The 22382-nt window shown below is 44.2% G+C and overlaps 2 protein-coding genes across 4 annotated transcripts in view; both read left to right on the forward strand.

Annotated features, from left to right (window-relative positions):
* The window catches only part of RAPGEF2 (Rap guanine nucleotide exchange factor 2), a 244697-nt gene that overhangs the window by 97056 nt on the left and 125259 nt on the right, over window positions 1-22382 (forward strand). For all 3 annotated transcript variants that reach the window (XM_054989494.1, XM_054989497.1, XM_054989495.1), the window contains exon 3: window positions 14598-14654. In XM_054989494.1, the coding sequence (XP_054845469.1) occupies window positions 14598-14654 (57 nt within the window). The remainder of the gene's footprint in view (window positions 1-14597; window positions 14655-22382) is intronic.
* Window positions 11390-13651, forward strand: LOC129336434 (uncharacterized). The gene is made up of 2 exons (XM_054989499.1): window positions 11390-13411; window positions 13570-13651. Exon 1 carries the CDS (start codon window positions 11828-11830, stop codon window positions 13385-13387), a length of 1560 nt encoding a protein of 519 aa, XP_054845474.1. The 5' UTR covers window positions 11390-11827; the 3' UTR covers window positions 13388-13411; window positions 13570-13651.

A 22382-nucleotide genomic window follows, 5' to 3' on the forward strand; every position in this document is an offset into this window, starting at 1 on the left:
TTAGATAGAGGAATTTAAAAGGAGTAAGGGAAAAGGGACAAAGGGTTGGAAAACTGTTGGAAGTCAACAAAAAGGGGGGGAAAGGGAGGGGGTTAGAAATTGGAAAATGGGAGAATTGATTGTAATGTGAAAATAATTGATCCTAACCCAATAAAAATTTTTCAAAAAAAATAAAATAAAAATAAATGAGTATGTGACTACCTGGAAGCAATGATCCCTTCTGCTCAGTTCTCTCCTAGCTGCCGAGAGGAGAAGAATTTCACTCGTGAGCTCCGTTGCTCCAAACTCTCATCAGTTGTTCCTCTAGCTTATATTGACTTCAGACTGTTCTTCACTCCTCTTTAAGGTTCATGATTTGGCTTATGTGTTTTCAGAAAGTTTTTGACCTGGCTCCGTCTCACTTCACCTCTCATCCTATTTCTGTCCCTCAGAATGTCTCAGCGGGCACTTTTCAAAAAGTGCACTAGATGTGGTACCAAGATGATCCACACAAACGATCCTTGTTTGATCAGTTTGGGTGAAGGCCATTATGTTGTAGTCTCCCGCAGCAAGAATTAGCTCTCTGTTTAAAGGCCGTATTTTGGGAGAAGGTCTTATCTGACTCCAATCTTTCGGCAGCTAAGTCATATGCCACGAAGCAGCACCCGTCTAGGGTTGTGTCTTCCTTGAGGTTGGATCAAATGGACAGAGAATCTTGTTCTCCGAGGCCTCCCTCAAATCCAAGGTACTTTTTGGAACCACCACCCAAAAGACCTAAGAAATCAAGACAGAGATATCATACCGAGTCTAGAGCTCCTTGGAATTGATACTCCACCACTGAGATTGAGGTCGAAGAAGTTGTTCAAATCACACCTAGGATCCCTTCACTTCATCTGAATTCTCTGGAGAGGTCTTTCTCTGAAGGTGAGACCAAGCTCCGTGACTCAGGAATCCCTCATTCAGAGCAACCTGAGGAAGAAGACTGGAGGCAAGATCCAGTCCATGGAACCAAACAAGTCTTGTAGAGAACCCCGACACCACTGCTGGACCTGAGAGCCTCTAGATTTAAGATGGAGTCTCCTTGAAACTACTCACCTTCAGTTCAGAGGGACCTAGGTCATCACCAATTAGAACTGCATCCTTCTTTGGAATCAGCGACTCTTATCGTATGTCTATCAACATCTCCATGTGTGCTGCATTCCTCTGCCTCTGGCCAATGGCCAGAGGGGCCTGGTGGCCATGTTTTGTCAGATCTGTGACCATCTATATCATCGGGGTGGAGATGGTTACCTCCACCCAACCCTTCTCAGCTACAAGCTCAGTACGACTCGGAAGAGGAGGCTGAACCTGTGACTGCCACCTCTGAGATTGGATCTGAGACCCCCTTGGATCTGTTGTCCGACAACAATGTGGGTCAGAGCTCTGGTTCTCTGAATGAAGACCTTTGGATCTTCTCGGAGCAGATGTCCAGGGTGATAAAGGTGCTGGAATTGGATGCATCCTCATCGGATCCAAAGATGAAGGATAAACCCCTCAGCTGCCTCTATGCAGATTCGCCTTCTGTCATAGCCTTCCCTATTCTTGAAGCCTTAGAAGAATTGATCACCAGTATATGGGAAAGACCTGCAGAGCTCCCAGCTACATCTAAAAAGATTGAACTTTTGTATAAAGTCAAACATAACACAAGGCCATCCATAGTGAAGCACCCATCATCATCATCACTAGTGATAGGAAGAGGTGCAGCAACGTCACCTTCCAGTGTGCACTTTGCCCTACCTGACAGGGAGGGCAGGAAACTGGATAGTGTGGCAGTACTGTGTCTATGCCTTAAACCTACGTATTGCCAACTACCAAGCCCTTATGGGATGTTTCCATTTGTACCTTTGGGAGAAATTATCATCCTATATTTCCGACTGCCCAGAAGACAAGAGGTCTGTGGTCAACCTGCTGCAGATGGTAGCCATCAGACTGTCGAAGAAGCAGATGAATGCAGGCAGACATGCTGTCGACACCTTAGCCAAGGGCATGGCAGGAGCAGTGTTTATGAGACCGCCATTCTTGGCTTAGGTCTACAGCTCCTCCCCCAGGCACAAAAACTAGGGTTGAAGAACTACTGTTTGAGGATACATCTCTCTTCTCTTCAAAAACAGATGAGACACTATCCCAAAAGAAAAAGAACAGACAAATAGCGAAATCTTTTGGTGTGACTCCAGTTGAACAGCATGCCTATAAACCCAGGTACGTTTCCTGCCACCATTATCATTATCAGCAATATGGAATGTCTCATCTTCAGTTCCAGCAGAACCAGTTGAAGCTGCAACATCCACCTCATCCTCAGTCAAGAAGGCAGGCTCCATATAGACCCAAGCCCTCACAGCATTTGCAACAGCACAAGAACCTCCATGGTCTTGCCAAACAGTTCTGACTGGACTCTGACCTCCCTAACCCTAAATTTTGGTACAGAGACAGATTGGCAATTTATGTCTCTGAGTGGAAATCAGTAACATCTGGTTCTTGGGTCTTGGCCATAGTAAGAAATGACTATGGGCTAGAGTTCATTGAATTGAGTGTGTACTGCCTGCTGCAGCTGTAAATTATTCTCTCTGTGGATTAGTTGAGGAGATAAAGTCTCTTCTGAAAAAAGGGGCCATTCGAAAGGTTCATGTCGCTGACACCACATTTGGTTTCATCTCTAGGTTTTTCTTAGTTCCTAAGAAAGATGGAGTTTTTTACCCTCTACTAGATCTTAGAGATTGGACTCTATACCTCAAAGTGTCAAAATTTAAGATGGTTACTCTGTCATCTGTGCTTCCTTTTTTGGAAGCTAATAGTTGGTTTGCAGTCCTAGATCTCAAGAATATGTATTTCCATTAGGAAAAAGCACAGAGAATACCTCTGTTTTGAATTTCAGAACAAAGTGTTCCAATACACAGTGTTACCCTTCAGGGTGTCAACTGCACCCGAAGTATTCACTATGTATATGGCACCAATAGTAGCACACCTTAGAGGTCAGGGGTGCTCCCTTTTCCCGTACTTAAATGATTGACTTGTCACTGCTCCATCTAGGGATCAACTGATAAATGACATTCATCTGATTGTAAGAATATGCCAAAGGTTAGGCCTAGTTATCAATATGAAAAAGTCTAGGTTGGGACTTACTTGAAGGGTGACCCACATTGGTGCAATTCTGGACTCCAGATTTGCAGGGTCACTCTGCCATTAGATATAGCACAAGCAATCAAATCAATAATAACCATGTTTATAAGAAAGCGTTTCGAAACTGTTAGGAAAATATAGAGTTTACTAGGGCTTATGCAGCTACCACAGCTGTACTACCTTTTGCCAGGCTGAGTATGTGTACCTTGCAAAACTGGTTTGTAAGGAAATTCAAAGCATCATCACACTCCCCAAATCACATATTCTCCATCCCAAAACAGGTCCTAAAGTCTCTGGAATGGTGGAGCAGGAATGATAACCTGTTCAGGGGTATCACTTTTGATACGAAACATCATCAAATCACCGTAATGACAGATGCTTCATTACACGGCCAATGTGCACATTGTGGCACAGTAGCAATACAAAATAAACGGTCTGATAGGAAAAAAGTCATTGCATATTAACATACTGGAACTCAGAGCCATATACAATGCTTTGTCTCATTCACAGCTATGCTCCGAGGCAAAGATATTCAGACAACACCGCAGCAATATATTGCCTCGACAAGCAAGGAGACACTGCATTGCTAACCATTTGTGCAGAGGATACAGCCATCTGGAATTGGGCAATTCACACTGATATTTCTGTGCATGCTATCCATGTTGCAGGACAATTCACACTGATATGTCTATGAATGCTATCCATGTTGCTGGCTTGGACAACACCAGAGCAGATGTACTGAACAGTGTTCTGGGTTCCAATCACAAATGGACTATGAACAATGTTTATCTGGGACTGATACTCATAAAGAGGGCTTTTCCGGATGTGGACCTGTTCATAGTGGCAGCCAATAACAAGATTCCAGTGTTTTGCTCCATGGCAGGGAGCAATCTCCTTTCCATCGGGTCACATCATTCTCCTTTCCTCCATTTTATCCTCTTCATAACCCTCTGAGGTAAGTTTAGGCTGAGAGGGTACAACTGGCCTATAGTAATGTGGGGATCTGAACTTGGGCATCTGTGATTCTAGTCTGACACTCTGCCATAGCTGCTGTTAGGAGTGGCAATGAGGAATCTTAAGTTTCTGGCACAAATCTTAAAAGCTACAATCTGTATGTTCAACAAGAACAACCACAACAACCACAACCACCAACAACAACATTTGATTTATATACTGCCTTTCAGGATGACTTAACACCCACTCAGAGCAGTTTACAAAGTTTATTATTATTTTCCCCTCAACAATCATCCTGTGAGGTGGGTGGGGCTGAGAGAGCTCTGGAAGAGCTGTGACTGACTCAAAGTCACCCAGTTGGCTTCAAGCGGAGGAGTGGGGAATCAAACCCGGTTCTCCAGATTAGAATCCCACTGCTCTTAACCGCTATACCAAACTGGCTCTCAGTATAAACTTTTCCAGTGCTAATACATGATGTGGAACTCAAAAGTGACATAGGAGACTTTTCTTTGCATTGGAAGATTCCCCTCCCCTTGACTAAGAATCTACCTGGAACTTAAGACGGAACATTTATTTTAATAAAATAAAATATACTATTTAGTATATCTGACATATCTCTTTATTCTGGCTTTCAGTTGCTCTTTTTATTTTCAAACCAGCTTTGCACAAACTTGTCAGGTACAATTCATTGAAATACATTATCTAATTTCATGAAAAGAAGATGGCAAGTTTTACATTCTGATGTCACTTATAAGAGATTGTCATCTGTAGAAATATGAAAGCCTAGAAAAAAACTCTAGAAAATTTTAGAAACAGAAGTGCCTGAGGACTTTTTTCAATTTGGGGGAGCATTAGGGGGAAAAAACTCCTGTGAAATAGTTTCAGGTAGGTAGCCATGTTACAGTGCAGTCCTAAGCAGCAGGGTGGAAAGTGCATAGGGAGAGAACTAAGGCTTGCGCGGGTGTAAATGGTACTTATGTGGATGTAACTCCTCCTCCACCAGCGCCCTCGCGAGGTGCAGTAACGCAGATGGGTCACTGCTACTGAGCATGCTTGGCGAAGGTGTAAATGTGGTGCAAGATCCTGTGCTGGCGCTAGAGGGGGGTGGGGTGGGGGGTGGGCTGTGAGTTAGTCTGCTTCCAAAGCCACTCCAGGCCCAGGAACACCCCCTGCTGCGGTGGAAAGTTACGCCAGAGAAAAAAGGAGGCATAGCCCATAGGCGCCCATCGAACAGGAAAACTCAAGCCCCTCGCCCAGCGCCCAGACCCGCCCCCACGGTCTGAAAGAGCATAGGATGGGAACTAACATGGGTGGCTATGTTTTGCAAAACTGAGCTCCTGGATATTAATTATCGGAAGACCAAAATCATAGCATTTGGGAGTAGAGCGAAACAAAGATATTGGGCTACCAATGGACATCAGATTGAACAAGTAGATAGCTTTAAATACTTGAGTGTGATTGTACAAGCAAATTGCTCAAGGGTTAAGCACAGCCAATATGTCGCTGAACAAGGGGAAAGATTGGCAAATGCCGTATTAAAATTCTTTCGTACCCAGGGCGGCTAGTTTGTTCCAGCAGCGTTAAAGCTGTATACGGCCAAATCTTTAGTGCAGATGCTATAGGGAACATTTTTAGGTCCTCCCTCCTCTTGTTTCAATCCGCAAGGAAGAGCCACAGTCCAAATTTTTGAGAGCTGTGCTACAAGTTCCCAAGGGTGTATCAAATGCCTGGATTCGGCTGGAGTCTGGAAACCTGAGGTTTGAAGCTAGGGTGGGTATCCAGTCCATTCGTATGTGGCTGAAAGCTTTTTTCTACCCTCAAGGTTTGCTCCCCCTGATTCTCCATGATGAATTTAAATCCAGCTGGCTTAAGGGAGTTTATAGGTATATTCCAAAAAATAGGTTTCTCCCCTCAGGTGCTCCTAACTCAGGGGGCTGAATGAGCCAAAGGGTTAATTAAACAAAGAATAGAAGACACAGAGCACCAATCTGACATCTCTAGTGCATCTAAAATGATAAATGATAAAGGTACTCTTGAGCCAGCCAAGTATCTGGCCTCTGTGGAAGTAAATAATTGCAGAAGGGCATTTTCTTTGGCCAGGTGTTCTGCTTTTCCATCAGCGTGGGGGTAGGTAGGTAGGTTGAGGGTAGGTACAACCAAATCCCCTATGCAGAAAGGCTATGTCTATGCCCTTTGGGAGAGGTAGTCTGCAGAGCACGTGTTCTTCAGTTGCCCATTCTATGGAGAGGTTCGTTTAAAAATTATTACTCCACTGTTAGATAGGATTCCCAGTCACATAACTACAAATAAAGCAAAGCTCTGCTGGCTCTCAGCCGATAAAAAGCACATGATCACATGGCAAGTAGCCAGATTCTGTACATTAATTTTTAAATGGCGTGAAATGTATTCTAAAAGTTTTTTAAAAAACTGATGGTTTTTCTTTTTATTGATAAGTTGTTTGGTAACCTAATTTTTGTATATTGGTCTTGGTACTGTGATAAAAATGATGATGATGAACTACCATGGGGGCCAATCTGCATGCGCTTCTGGGGTGGGCGAGCCGTCCTCCTCACACCCAATCATTGCTCAAGCAGCCTACAAAACCTCTGGCTGTGCTGCGCATGACCTCACGCACCCTACAAAACCTCTGGCTGCGCTGCGCATGACCTCAGGTAAGTGAGCACACAGCCGGCTCTCAAGGTCCAACCTGCGTTCTCACATCGTTGTGATGCAGTGATTGTTCAAATAGCGCCACCCCAAGTCTGTGGACACTTTGCACTCCCTTCTGGCCTCTCGCATGATTTCCAAGGGGCATTCCTGTCACTTATTGTAGAACCCGCCCCCCCCACCTGCCTCTCCGGATCATGGGGGCTGCTCCCAAATGCTGCAAGCTTTCTGGTCCCACTTTTCAGGGAGGGGGAACCGGTTTCTTGCAGTAGCAGCAGTGGTGGCGACGGGGATTTGCCGGTGTACCAAGCTGAGGCCACTGGCCTGGCCCTCATTGGAAATGGGGGTTGGACAGGTGAGAGGGTGAGTGTTTGATCTGGACCTTCACTGTCACCTCTGCCCCCCTCCCTGGCAGGGATGCCTGCTCACCGAGAGGGGGAGTTATTGGTGGCAGCGGGGAACGTGGTCTCTCCATTGGCTGTGCCGTTGCTTGCCCCTCGGCTGCCTGACAGGGGAAAAATGTGGCCATTGGCTGGTGTGAGCAGGGTTGTCAGGGGAACGGTGGGTGAGTGCTCCTGGCGGCAGCCGCTCCTCGCCTTTACCACGCTTGGGCGCTGGCAGGACTCTCCTGGAAAAGTCCATAGGGATCTGTGGAGCGGCGCCCCATTTATGTCGACGCACAAGTGACAACACTGCCTCGGGGTTTAGGATTGAGCTGGCCATTTGCAGTAGAAGAGCAACATTCAAATCCAGAAGTACATTAAAGACCAAAAATATTTCCAGATTATATGCTTCGAAGAGTCAAGCTCCCTTTGTCAGCTAGCAGATACTTCCTGTGAAATAATTTCTCTTGTGGAATGAGTGAAAGTTATACTCATTTTACAGTGTGAAGACTTTCAAATCATTTTCAAGCATCCTTATTATTTAAAACAAATATTTCCCCAACAATTAATATGTGTATGTGATAATACACTATTGAAAAGTTCAGTGTTTTCAGTGTTATAAAGCTTAACTCAATATATGAATATGATGCTAACTGAAGTATGAATATTAGTGTGTTTCTATGCAGGTAATACTTTGTTGTGACTATAAAATGTGTTTTTCTATTTTCAACTCCCCCCTCTTAGATGGCAAAAAAATAGATGAGCTACAGTAGCGAAGAGTGCAGCCATTAGCATAGAGTGCGACACTCTCTCTTTAGTACGGGAAACAGTTATAATTTCACTTATAGAAAATGAAAGCATTTATGTTTTTAAATTTCACAAATACACCAAATAATACATTTTATGGTAAGTTCTCAATGATGCATTTCTTGTTGCTAAAGTCTTTGAAATAAGTTTCAGTTTGTACAAAAACAGTGCTGCCTGTATTTCATTTTTCTGTTTTGCAAAACTTTCCGTTCATCTACGGTCTTCCTGTGCAGTCCCACATGGGACTGCGCACGCGCAGGCCTGCCGATACCGGAGATTTTTATAGCTCTAAACCACTAGGGGGCGCTCCAGCCTCCAATCGCGCATGCGCGGCCGCTTTCCCGCCGAAACGGCTCCTAGGAGGCGGAGCGCCCCTCACATACCCTCAGTTTCTCTTTCGCCGCCGATCGTTGAGGTTCTTGCTCTTCCTTCGTCGCGATGGCTGAGACGGCCTTGTTCAAGCGTTGTGAGACCTGTAACCGCAAAATGACAAGGTCGGATGGCCATTCTATTTGTCTTTACTGTCTTGGAGAAACGCACAATGTTCAGGCGTGTAAACATTGCCGTGCGTTTACCTCCAAGGCTCGGGCCGAGCGGGCGGATCGATTGCATGCCTCCCTCTGGCAGCGGGCAATGTCGGTAGAAGATCCTCCGCCGAAGTCCTCGTCTGCACCGGCTGCGCCTTCCCGTCCTCTCTCGGAGAAGTCGGTTGCTAGAACTCCGCGTTCCAATCCGTCCCCAAGTCGTTCGGCCCCGGCTCGGAGTTCGTCGGAACCGACAGCTTCGGCTCCGAGAACCGTTCGGAGTCGACCTCCTTCAACTTCGTCGGCGGTCTGTACTCCATCTACCCGTGAGGTCAGCGGTGACAGGGCTACCTCGGGTCCGAAGACGATCCCACCGGCTCCCCGAGAGATATCGGATCCGAGGGCTTCGGATCCGACTTCGAAGTCACCTAACAGAACCGAGCCTGAAAAGAAGAAGAAGAAGCGTAAACATTCCAGCAAACATGATAGGGCAGTGTTGGAGACCCTGCTTACCTCTTCGTCCTCGGTTCCGACCGGTCCTACCCCGGCTCCGTCGGAGAGACGCGATGAGTCCGCTGTCCGCCCGCCTTCCAAGACTCCTCCGCCGGAGGCGATCCAGGAGGTGGATGTGGTTCCGTTCGACAGGCCCCCTACACCATCGGGTCGGCCTCGATCGACGTCGTTTGAATCGGGCTCGATTCGTTCCACTGGGAGCCGACAAGCCCGCTCCTTTGACCGGAGTTCCCGCCGTTCTTATCGAAGCCGGTCTAGAGGTAGTCAGGGCCGGGACGATCCAGGTACCCGTTCTTATACTAGAGAAGACTCATACTTCTCGGACCACCATTATCGGAGGATCTCTCTGTCGCCGTCACCCAGAGCCGGTTCCTATGCTGGTCGTGATTATACACCCCGTCCCTCGGAGGTGGTGTCTCCTCGGAGCCGAGCTCGGTACAGTGAATCCCCGTTGTCGGACTCTCCGGAGAGAGAAATTGGGCCCTCGGAGGAGGCTTCCCCAACCGATGATTTCCGAGCCTATAATGAGCTTCTTCAGAGAATGGCCAAGGCTCTGGATTTGGAGGTCACGTCGACTGAATCCAAATTTACCGACAAGATTCTACAGCATATCTATTCGGGGTCTACTCCCTCGATTGCTTTCCCCCTTATTGAAGGGTTTGCTGATATGTGGAAAAAACTTCAGTCGAGACCGGCATCAGCTACCGCTACTAACAGAAAGGTGGAGAGCCTTTACAAGACCAAGGACGATGTGCATTCCTTTCTAGCAGTGCATCCACCTCCGTCGTCACTTGTGACTGAGGAAATGCAGGCTCGTTCTCGCCAGGGTTCCTCTTCAGCTCCAGCTGACAAGGACAGCAGAAAGATTGACAGTATGGGAAGAAAGCTGTATACCTCTGCCACGTTTGGCATTAAGGTGGCTAATTATGCAGCCATGATGTCGGCATACCAATTATTTTTGTGGAAAAAGGTGGCTTCCTTCCTTCCTAAGATTCCTGAGGAGCAGCGTACTCTCCTTAGGGTCATACAAGAAGAGGCTGTCCGTTTGTCCAGGCATCAAATCAATGCTGGCAGGAGTATGGCGGACACAGCTGCCAGATCTCTTCTCTCCTCTGTGGTCTTGCGCAGGTACGCATGGCTTCGTACAACTGCCCTCCCTGCTGAGACGAGAAATAAGGTGGAGGATTTGCCGTTCGAAGGCACCACGCTGTTCTCGGAAAAGACCGATGAATATCTTTCGAAGAAGAGAACCGACCGCCTGACGGCTCGTTCGTATGGGGTACTACATCAGGCCCCACAGCAATCCTCTCGTCCGTATTACCGTTCCTTCCAGCGTGGTAGACAACATCGTTATCAGCCCTACCAGGGGTACGCGTACCAGCCACACCGACCCTACCAGAGCCCGCAGGCTTCCTTCCCTAGACGGAGGCAGGGCCAGCGTCCTAGGACTGGCTCTCAGCAACATCAACCTAAAGATCAGAGCCAATCACAAAAACAGTTCTGACAATCACAGGGACCTGATCCCTTTTTTGGGGACAGGCTTAGCGCTTTCTGGAGTTCCTGGAATTTGATCTGTTCTGATGTTTGGGTTCTTTCCATAATACAGTTTGGTTATAAAGTTGAATTTGTTGGTTTACCCTACCTGTGTCTCCCTGTTTTTTCTTCGGATGTTCCGCGGTCGGAAATCTTGGGAGAACTCTCAGCTCTTTTACATAAAGGAGCGATAGAGGAGATTCCTGCAGAGTCAGCTGGGTTGGGCTTCTACTCCAACCTGTTCCTTGTGGAGAAAAAAGATGGGGGGCTTAGGCCTATCCTGGACCTCCGGGGCCTAAACAAATTTATACGGATCCGAAAATTTAAGATGGTCACATTGCAGATGGTTTTGACTTTGCTGCCCCCTTTCTTTTGGTTTGCAGTCCTTGATTTAAAGGACGCCTACTTTCATATTTCTATTTTCCCAGACCATAGAAAATTTTTGCGTTTTACCTATGACCATCGTGTTTTCCAATACAGGGTCTTGCCCTTTGGTTTAGCCACTGCCCCCAGAGTATTCACTAAATGTATGGCAGTGGTAGTAGCCCACCTGCGTCTTCAGGGCTGTTGCATTTTTCCGTACTTGGATGACTGGCTTCTAGTGGGTCAGTCTGAGGCGGATGTGTCCAATCAGGTGGCTCTCACCCTGGACTTATGTCTCCGTTTGGGTCTTTTTGTTAATCAAAAAAAGTCTAAGCTGACCCCTGTTCGCTCCATTCAGTTCATAGGGGTGATTTTGGACGGCGTGCGTAATGCAGGTTTCTTGCCTGAAGAGCGCGCCTCTAAGATTAAGAAGCTCATTTCCACCCTTAAGAGGTGTCGTTTTCAGTCTGCTAAATTTGTTCAGACCTTGTTGGGTTGCATGGCTTCTACGACTGCAGTGGTCCCTTTGGCCAGGCTGTTTATGCGACCTCTCCAATTATGGTTTAATTCAGTTTTTTCCCCGAGTAGTGATTCCCAGAATAGGAGATTGTCAGTCCCTAGACGGGTGGTATCTGCTTTGGACTGGTGGTTAGAGGACTCTAACCTATTTGGAGGGGTGAAATTTGGGCATCGCCAAACCCATTTATCTGTCACGACCGATGCTTCTTTATTTGGTTGGGGGGCTCACTGTGACGGAGCTTATGCTCATGGGTTATGGTCTGGGTCAGAACGTAGGGAGCACATTAATGTCCTTGAATTAAGGGCAATCTTTTATGCTCTGATCTCCTTTTCAGATGCGGTCCAGAACAAGTCCGTCCAAGTCCTGACAGACAACACGACGGCGATGTTCTATGTCAACAAGCAAGGGGGCACGGCGTCTGTGGCACTATGCACCGAAGCGATGAGGCTTTGGCAGTGGGCTATAGACCATGCTGTGTGGTTGCATGCTGTTCACATCCCGGGAGTAGAGAACTCTATGGCGGATCAGTTGAGCAGGATAAAAGGGGACAACCACGAGTGGTCCCTTCAGGACATGTATCTTGCTCCGATTTTTTCCAGGTGGGGGGATCCGGAGCTGGACCTGTTTGCGACAGCAGAGAATCGCAAGGCCCCATGTTTTTGCTCCAGGGGAGGCGTAGGCCTAGGGTCACGTGGGGACGCATTTCAACTAAGTTGGTCAGGTCCCCTGTGTTATGCCTTCCCCCCATTCCCGCTGCTAGCCAGGGTGCTCAGCAAGATCCAGAGGGACGGGGCGACAGTCATCCTGGTGGCCCCGTTTTGGCCGAGGCAACCCTGGTTTCACTCCCTCCTGAGTTTGCAGACTCAGTCCATCAGTCTCCCAGTAGTTCCAGACCTTCTGTCCTGCGAGGGGGTGTTTCACCACAACATCGGGAAACTCAGACTGACAGCGTGGCTGATCAGGCCGGGGGTTCCTTTTCTTCAGCAGTAAAGCACGTCTTGCCTAACGCTAGACGTCTGTCTACGAGACAGTCCTATGCTTTGAAGTGGGACAAATTTTCGGCCTGGTGTCGACAGCGGGCCTTGGACCCTTTTTTGGCTCCTCTCTCTGACATATTGGAGTTTTTGTGGGAAGTTAAACAGAAAGGCCTGTCTAATAGTTCAGTTAAGGTTTATTTAGCAGCTATTTCGGCTTTCCATCCTCCTATTGATAAGAAATCTGTGTTCTCCCACTACTCTGCACGTTTGTTTTTACGAGGGTTGAATAATTTGTTTCCCCCCATTCGGGCTCTGATCCCACAATGGTCATTGCCTTTAGTTTTGGCTCGCCTAATGTCCAAACCGTTCGAGCCGTTGGCCTCGTGCCCGTTACGTTTTTTATCCATGAAAGTAGCCTTTTTAGTTGCGGCCACCTCGGCCAGAAGAGTGGGGGAGTTGGCGGCTTTATCTTGCGACCCGCCTTATCTAAAGTTACACCCTGAGAAGGTTGTTCTCCGTACCAAAGTAGAGTTCTTACCTAAGGTGGTGTCTCGTTTTCATCTGTCCCAGGAGCTGATACTGCCAGTTTTCTTTCCAGTTCAGAACTCGGAGGCTGAGAAAGCTCTTCATTCTTTGGACGTCCGCAGAGCTATTCTGTTTTATTTAGATAGGGTTAAGTCTTTTAGGCTTGATTCTAACTTATTTGTTTGTTTTGCGGGGCAGAACAAGGGGAAACGGGCTACGTCCCAGACCATCTCGAGATGGGTGGTCCAGACTATTTTGACTTGTTATTCTGCTGCTAACTTACCTTGCCCCTTGGAGGTGCGTGCCCATTCCACCAGGTCCCAGGCGTCGTCTGCGGCTCTTCTCAGAGGTGTTCCTCTTCACGACATCTGTAGAGCGGCAACGTGGGCCTCGGCGGATACCTTCGTGAAACATTATGCGCTGGACATCCTGGATAGAAAGGAGACAGCGGTGGGCACAGCGGTTCTCCATTCCATCTTTGTGTGATGCTTTGGCGTCACCTCCACCCAGGTATTAAGCTTTGTAATCTTCCCATGTGGGACTGCACAGGAAGACCGTAGATGAAAAACAGGTTTTACTTACCATAACTGTTGTTCATCTGGGTCTTCCGTGCAGGCACACATGCCCTCCCTCCTTCCCCGCTAACTCTCTTGGTACTTACCTTGCAGGGGGCGGCGAAAGAGGAACTGAGGGTATGTGAGGGGCGCTCCGCCTCCTAGGAGCCGTTTCGGCGGGAAAGCGGCCGCGCATGCGCGATTGGAGGCTGGAGCGCCCCCTAGTGGTTTAGAGCTATAAAAATCTCCGGTATCGGCAGGCCTGCGCGTGCGCAGTCCCATGTGTGCCTGCACGGAAGACCCAGATGAACAACAGTTATGGTAAGTAAAACCTGTTTTTTTTCCTAAGGGGAAAAATATGTTCCTCTCCCCATAGAGTCAACATTTCTGGGAATTGTACCTCTCTAGACTGGTTGAGTTCTTCAGATACAGGGGAGGGGGATCTTCCAGTGCAAAGAAAAGTCAAGTCACTGAGTTCCAAATCACGTATTAATACTGAAAATGTTAGTGTTTACTTACTATGTTTTGGGGTATACAGTTTAAATTATTTTCCTTTACATATTACATACTTTTCTGAACAGCTATGGTTTCTGCTTTCAATTCCTTACTCTTTTACATGATACCATATTGCTACCTTCCGTTCTCAAGTGTTTCTCATATTACTCCATGCCAAAAGCATCTATGTTGCTTTACGTGACCCCACAAAATAATTTCTCATTTCCTATCTATTTGTGATCTACTTGAAGTTACAATTTTTCTCCAAGCCTTTACAATAAAATCCTTGCTGTTGATGATAATGATTCATGTGAATTATTTGAAAATAAACATAGCACACATCAAACTACACAGCTCTGTTCTGAGCACATCTGTGCTGATGTGTGTTTGAAAAAAATACATAAGGAAAAACTGCTAAAGAATAAACATACATTGACAACAGCTTTTTATCGCTACATGCTGCTTTAGGGTTGATAGTAACTGCACAGATTGGTGGAAAATGTAAAATTATTGAAGTATATAGGATTGAAAGCTAGATAAATATATGAACACGTGCTATATAGTTCAGGTTGTTTAATAAATAAAGCTGTTAATTATAAATGGTCAAGTCTTTCAAAACAGTAAATAGCAAACTTTTTTTGTTACAGAATGATGTGCGAAACGGTGAGATATGAGAGGCATGAAGCAAATGAAGTTCTGTACTAGTAAGTGTGTTCTCACTTTGTATCATAATTGCTTCTATGAAAACTTGTAGATAAACATTATTTGATTTTTACATAGTAGAGCGCCACACCATGCCTAAGATTAATTAGAGAGACATCCTATAACATACTCTGTAGTACCTCTGCTTTGCTTAGCTATTCAGTGATGATACTTGATATTTATCAGTTTATACACTCTCAGCCTAACCCACCTCTCAGGGTAATTGTGGGAATAATGAGGCAAGGAGAATGATATAAGCTGATTTAGGTCCTCATTGTGGAGAAAGGCAATATATAAATGAAGTAAATTAGTAAATATAGATGAAGACAAAAGGGGGGCCTGCAAGGACTTGCGGGGTGGGGGAAAATTAATTTCCCCTTCCCCACACCACATCCTCTTTCCCTCCCCCCCATAGCCTCTCCCACTTTTCTTCTTCTCAACCATCTTTTTCTACCCCGTATCTTCAGTTTCCTTTCTCTCACTTGGAAGCCTCTCCCCTATGATTCAGTTGCATGGTGCTTGCTGAGTTGAGCTCAGTTGTATGGTGGGGAATCTGCAAGGACTTGCGAGTGGTACTTCATTCCCCCCTGCATCCCCTTCCCCATACTATTTCCTGTTTTCCTCCTCTTGGCAGTCTCCATATGTTCACCTGTCCCTACGCTCATCTTGCCTCAGATCCACTAAACAACTTACCTTTTATCTGCTCCCCACCTGTTTTCATTTATATTTATTCATTTCCATACTGCCTTTCTCCACAGTGAGGACCCAAGCAGCTTACATCATTCCCCTTGCCTCCATATTATCCTCACAACAACCCTGAGAGGTTGGTTAGGCTGAGAGTATGAGACTGGATCAAAGTCACCCAGTGAGCTTCCATAGCAGAGTGCTGATTCTCACCAGTCTCCTACGTTAGTTAAGTGAAGAATTTAACCTGGGTTTTCAAGGAATGCAACTTCAAACTTCTAGTGACCACGTTGGTGCTCACATCTGTAGATATTTGTTAATGTGTGTTTATATGGTAGAACTAGATTAAATATTTTTTGTGATTTAGAAGTGTGTATTCACTCTTGATAACTAGAGAATAGATAATGCCCTTGATTTTTATGTGCACTTGGTTTTCCTTTATACAAGTGTATGTATTTGATCTGTTACAGGGATGTCATGATGATGCAAACTGACTCAGAGTATAGAGTGATTTATTCATTGTATATACTAGTTTATCCCCACTGTAGAGTAGCTTGCCAGTTGACTCTTCACATCCTAGATAAACTCACAGGCCAATAGAAACTTATTTTGTTATTCTATTTTGAGAATGAATAGGGAACTTCTTAAAACTTCGTTTCTTTTGAGGTACACTTGTCAGAGGTACATTGATTAATTAGAAACATTATTCTTACATTAGGGAAGTGGGATATTCAGACATGGAGTTCCTCATGGCATCAAAGTGTGGGAGGACAGGGTAGGAAAAGCATCATGACCCAAAGAGGAGGTTCCTGTCCTTGCAGAACGAATAATATGGGTTGGAATCGTCATTCCCCTAGTTAAAACTATCACTTTTTAAAGGTTTCTTGGGGTGAGGAATTGACAAATTACCTACCTAACATCTTTTAGGATACCCTTTGAAGTTTACAGCATGGCATGGAAGGTTAGGGTGAGAACTGCAGAAGAGTGAATTCTTTTGAGTCCAACCCCTCCCCTTCATAACTTGTGAAATTTTCACGAATATTTAGGGTGTAAGTGTGATAGTCTCTCAGTTGAGTGCAGCTTTCAGTGATTTTCACCCTTACTAGCAGAGAAAATTTTTGAGACAGTATTAAGAACTTTTCAGGGAGCATGTGAAAGCTTTCCTCCAAGCCATTGTACAGCAGTAAACAAGCCAGTTTCATCATGGGAACTATCTTATAGGGTTCCATAGCGTGCAATCTTATCCCCTATGTTATTCAACCTTTGTGTAAAGGAGAAGTAATTTGTAGCTTTGGAATTAGAAACGTAGAGCTAGAGGGGTCATCTAGTTCAATCCCCTGCCCAATGCAGGAAATTCATAGCTCTCCCCCCCCCCCCCCAGTGACCCCTGCTCTATGCCCAGAGGAAGACAAAAGTCCTCCAGGATCCCCAGCCAATCTAATGTGGAAGAAAATTCCTTCCTGACCCCAAAGTCAATATTACCCTAGTCATGCGAGAAAGGGCCATGAGAGTCTAGCACCAGCTTATCCCTTCATGCCCTTCCTCTTCTGATTGGATGTCATCAATATGTGGATAACACCTAGCTCTATTATCTTGCTATCCAAATTCCCTGGTGATGCAGCAGAAGTTTTGAGTCACTTTCTGATAGCTGTGGTCATTAGCTGAAAGTGAACAAATTAAAGTTGAACCCAGACAAGATGGAGGTGATGCTTATTGTGAAGGCAGAGATATTGAAGGACATTGAAGAGGTCAGATAAGCTCCCACTCTTCTGGCTCTGCAAACCATGCAAAACTGAATTTTTCAGGAGGTAATAGGTAATATCAGGAGTTAATAGGGCTGTGCTCTAAGGCAATTGTTCAGAGCGGTGCATTTGAAAGGGGCAGAGGCTGAAGGCTGTAGTACTGATCTGTTACTGTAAGTATGCTCCTATTGGATGTGCTGCGTTGCATAATATATCATGCCTGTTTTTTTGTTTCATTTTTGCATTGCTTACAGCTCTGTCATGTTTCTGCTTATTTACAAACTTCTGCAATTCCTGTTATTGTATTGTTTATTGAATGTTTATTGAATGTCCCATCCATTGATTGTCTTGACCTACACTGTGTAATCTGCTGAGTCTCAGTGAGATAGGTAGACTATAAATAAATAAATAAAAATAAATAAATAAAATTCTTTCAAAGCGAGGGAGATACTCTGGCCTCCAAGATAATTATCACACTACTTGTTACTTCTGAAACTAATTGCCTTTTAAAAAAAGAGTTCTATTTTGTTAAAACTTAATATGTGGGTATCTGTGCTTGCAATTCATTCTCAAACTTAGGGCAATATTTGGTAGCAAGGAAATAGGGTTATTAAAAGCGACAGTTAGCCCCTTTCTTCGTTGTTTTTATTTGTTCTGAACTGAATAAAGTTTTTTCCCAAAAAAAAGTTTGGAGGAAAAAATTAATGATTTGGATTCTTCCACTGCTCCGTTGTTCCTAACTGCAAAATTCAAGGAAAAAAATTACAGGTAACTCATTGATAACGAAGAAAGTACATGGTTGCATTCAAGGACAATATTAGGGTGAGGTCATACCGGCCTTTTAGAAAAACTAATGTCTGGGTAATTTTTTCCACCTTTCAGCTGTGTTCTAGATTGTTTTTAAGGGGAATAATTGAGAACACTATCCACTTCCCTCTGAATATTCCTATTCTAGAATATAGAGTTTGATATGTACCTAAATTATGTTGGAACCTTGGGCTTTTATGAGCATCATAATCTTGGAAACTGGCTATAATAATTGTGCAATATGGTTTTAGGCTCAAAAGCTTATATTGTATTTATTTACATTATTTATAATTGGCCACCCTCACGGAATTTCACAGCAGATTACATAATTTAAATCAATGCAATGTCATCTGAACAAAACATAAGTATTAAACATAATATGTTAAACAATTCAGAACATATTGTCGAAGGCAGAACATGATATTACATCAATAGAAATACACTGCGCTTTCGTGGACCAATCTATTAGGATGTAGCCCTGTTTCCTTTATAAAAATGCCCTCCTTAACAATTCTGTATTACATAGTTCATGAAATGCCAGGAGCATTGGAAGATTCCTGACCTCCTCAAGCAGACCCTTCTACGGGGTGAGGGCCGCTAGAGAGAGGGCATATAGGCATACAAAATGATACTTTTGAAAAACTACAATACACCTTTTCATTAAAACTGTTCATTGTGTATATGGAGATCTGTTATTCAGGTTTTTAAAAATATGAACATTAAAAATATGAACATTTGTTATAGCATGCTTTTGGGGTTTACTGTATGTATATATATTGTGGTGCGTATGAAAATTGGCTGCTGTAATTTTATAAATTAAAGAATGCTCTTTTAATGGGCAATTTAATAGTATTAATCTTTATTAAGTGTGTAAGGGTCTCTTTAGACAGTGTTTTGTCCTCAGTGTTGTCTGAGGGGAGACTGGTAGTCCAGGAAATCAGGTTTTGTATCTCAGTGTCAGAGAAGTCCTCCATTCTGATGGACATAAGAGCTGTACTTTACTAGAAAACTTGTTGTCTGCAGTGAGGAGTGGGAATGGATATAAGAGCAGTTAATCTGCCTCTTAGGCTAGTTCGTTAAGTCATAAAATATCTAATATATTCTGTCTGGTCTTATCTATGCCAGTTAACAAGATTCCATCAAGAAACACAAACAGGATTTAACCTTTTCTCAACGTTACTCCTGGTCAGTAATGAGTGGGTGTAGGAAAGAAAGTACTAGCTGTTGTAAGTTTAAGCAGAGTTGGCCTTGGTTAGCAATTGAATGAGAGACCTCCAAGGTAGACCAGGGTCGCTACGCAGAGGCAGCCAATGGCAAACCACCTCTGCTAGCCTGTTGCCTTGAAAATCCCCGCAGGGGTCGCCATAAGTCCGCTACGACTTGACAGTGCTCTCCAGCAGCACCAGGTTGTACTCTGTGCTCTAAGTTAAGAGCATCTGAGAAAAGAAATGCTGGCTTTATTATTCAGACTGTACGGACTCTCAGTTATCAAATTAAACTTTGAAAGTGGGATTTGTGTGCTTTAGACTGTAACAAGATTTTTTTCTGCCAAGTGTATGGGAAAGAGACAGAACCTGCTTGATACGGAAGTCAAAAACTTAGGGCATCTTTGATGAAGCTTCCTGAGGCAGTTTCTGCCCTTTATTACTAACATGCAGCGTCAGCGTCTTTTGTTGAAGGGTTTACTGTGGGTCATGGGATCACTAACGTACAAAGTTTTGATTCTGTAAGGGTTAAGCTGCTGAAGAGCTGTGTGTGTGTGCGTTGGCATTCCAGTGCTGCTTGCTGATTTGCAAGTAATTTTTTGTACAGAGCCAGCATTAGGTCTCCATCAAATCTTAGTGACAAACATCAGTTGCAGATCTATATTATCTCATTCTCTTAATGTTTGCTTACAAGGACAAAGTAGACACATCATAAAATTTGAATAAACTATGTTTGCTTGAAGAGTCAGCAAAGCTCAGAATATTAACTTTTAAGTGATATGTTGCGGTCTCTTTAGATAACATATATGCGTTCTCCTTCCATTGGCTTTTGTGAAAGTCATCCAACAGGATTTTTAATAATGCAAAGAGTAGCAGCAGCAGCAGGGGATACTCTGTTGCTTTTTTCTATTCCCCCAAAGGTATATTATACCTTCTGATAGCTAGACAGTTGACAAAGCCGTGTTGGGCCCCAGCCAAGTCTGCACTGCAGTAAATCAGAATTGCTTATTTATATATTGTATTTGGAAAGGAACCTCCCCACCCAGGGATCTTTCTAGGCAGCATTAACCATTAAGACAAGTATGTTCAAGAATTTGGTAGTTATCTATATCTAATGATTAATAGTCTCTAGAGTAAGATTAATCTCTTCTAGTGAAAGTAAGTCTGTAAGAAATGGTGGCAGTTGTTTGGAAATTATTTCTGGAAGTGAGTGGAGCACTGGTATGTGGTACTAGTTAGAAGAGGGGGAAGCCCAGCATTTTCCAATGGGGAGGGCCAAGAGATTAGCTATCTTACTAGTGAACCTGAAGATAAATATTGCAGCGAGCTGATTCAGACTGCTGGTGGTTATTTGAAAAACTACAGCAGTTTTTCAGATCAATTCACATAAATTTTAAAAACACTGAAACTATAGCAGACTTTCAAAGTGTGCATGATTTTTCTGAAGTGTCTAATGGCAATGGAACATTACTTTAGAATTAGTGCACAAAATATGTTCCTTTCGCTGAACTTTTCACCTTACAGATACATGCAATATATTCTGCAGTACCTTCTACTGAAATATCTCATGACTTTTTAAAAAGAACCCCTCTTAAAATATATATGATTGCATTCAGCTGGAACTAGCCCACCTCATTTTAAATTTTAATAATGTTACTGACAACTTTGTTTTAAAAAGCCACATGGCCTAAACCATGAATTCTATTGTATCCCATTGTTAAATATTTGGAACTTCCTGGTACCATTACATGAAAAATGTTATAAAATGATTAAATAAAATATACTTAAATATATATCTTATAATAGTTGTTGGTGGGGGAAATTAGAAACAAATGACTAATATGTAGGTAAAAAACTGATGACAGAAGATGTGTTTAGGTAAACATGTCTTAACATGAACATAGACTGTGCTGAAAATTAATGTTACATATCTATTTTGTACGGATTTCTTATTTTTTCTGTTTTTATGTAATGAAAAACTAGTTGGATTTCTAGTTTACATGTTCAAAATATTCTTCATATAAGTTCTTGAGAGCAAATACTTTGTATGCAGAGGATATCTTCCTGTCACTTATTTTAATACATGCAAGAAAAAATGAGACCAAATGGTTGTCCCCATGAAACACAAAATACTTAGTTCTGCTCTTCTAAACTAAGCTCCCTGTTACTCTCACCTGTCTCAGGAAGATGCATGGGTCTGTTGGATTTCAATTTAAATTGCTGAAGTGTGCACAGTGTTACCAAGTTTTTACTAGACTTTTGATCCAGTACAATCAGGTTTAGGGTTAAGTTCCATTACAGTGCTGTACCCCTTTAACAAATCAATAGATGCTATTAAATGCATTTTAAATAGACAAGCAGGGAACCTGCAAGTACTGGTGCAGGATCTCATCCCCCCTCACTATTTCCCCCTCCCCTGGAGGCCCCCATAGTCTCCTCCTTTGCCTGCTTTCTTCCCTCCTTCCCACCCACCAGCCAACATGCCTTGATCCTCTGCCCAATCTTTAGCTTTCTCCCCCCACCCCCCGCCCAAATCAGCCTCTCCCCGGGGAAATTCTGGACTGAGTTGCGCAGTAGGGAACCAATAAGGACTTGTGGGGCTACTTCACTTTGCCCTGTGTCCTCTCCCCATGCTATTTCCTCTTTCCTTCCTCCTGGGAGTCCCCATTTCCCCCTGTTTCCTTCTTTCCACCCACCACCTATCCTACCTCTCCCCTCCTCCCGTCTTCAGCTAAATTTGTTATCTATTTACTTCATTATTATCTTGCCTTTATCCACAATGGGAACCCAAAGCAGCTTACATTATTTCCTCTCCTTCATTTCACCCTCACAACAACAACCCTGAGAGGTAGGTTGGGCTGAAAGTGTGTGACTGGACAAAGTCATCCCGTGACCTTCCATGGCAGAGTGGTGATTCAAACTTGGGTCTCAGATTCAGATCAGATTCGTTTTATTGTATATGGCCATTGGCCTTCACAATATCAAAACACTCTAGAATTTCAGTATAATACATAATCAAAATGGTCAGGTAATCAAACACTTCAAAACCACACAAAATGCCCTACTACTGGATGCGTCATGCAGGTTGGATGATAGCAAGTAACTTGGTGGTTGCTGCCAGGCCTGGCCCTTATGAGTCCCCCCTCAAAGGACAAAACAGCTCTGGAAAAGGCCCTGCCCTTTACTGACAGAAATCAAGCCTGGAATGCTGGCAAAACTGCTCAGGTTTCCTTGCAATGGCTACTGATGGCATCTGTTTCTTAAATTGACAGGCACTCTTTTTACCATTTTG

This window comes from Eublepharis macularius, chromosome 10 (assembly GCF_028583425.1).
Source record: "Eublepharis macularius isolate TG4126 chromosome 10, MPM_Emac_v1.0, whole genome shotgun sequence".
Lineage (NCBI taxonomy): Eukaryota > Metazoa > Chordata > Lepidosauria > Squamata > Eublepharidae > Eublepharis > Eublepharis macularius.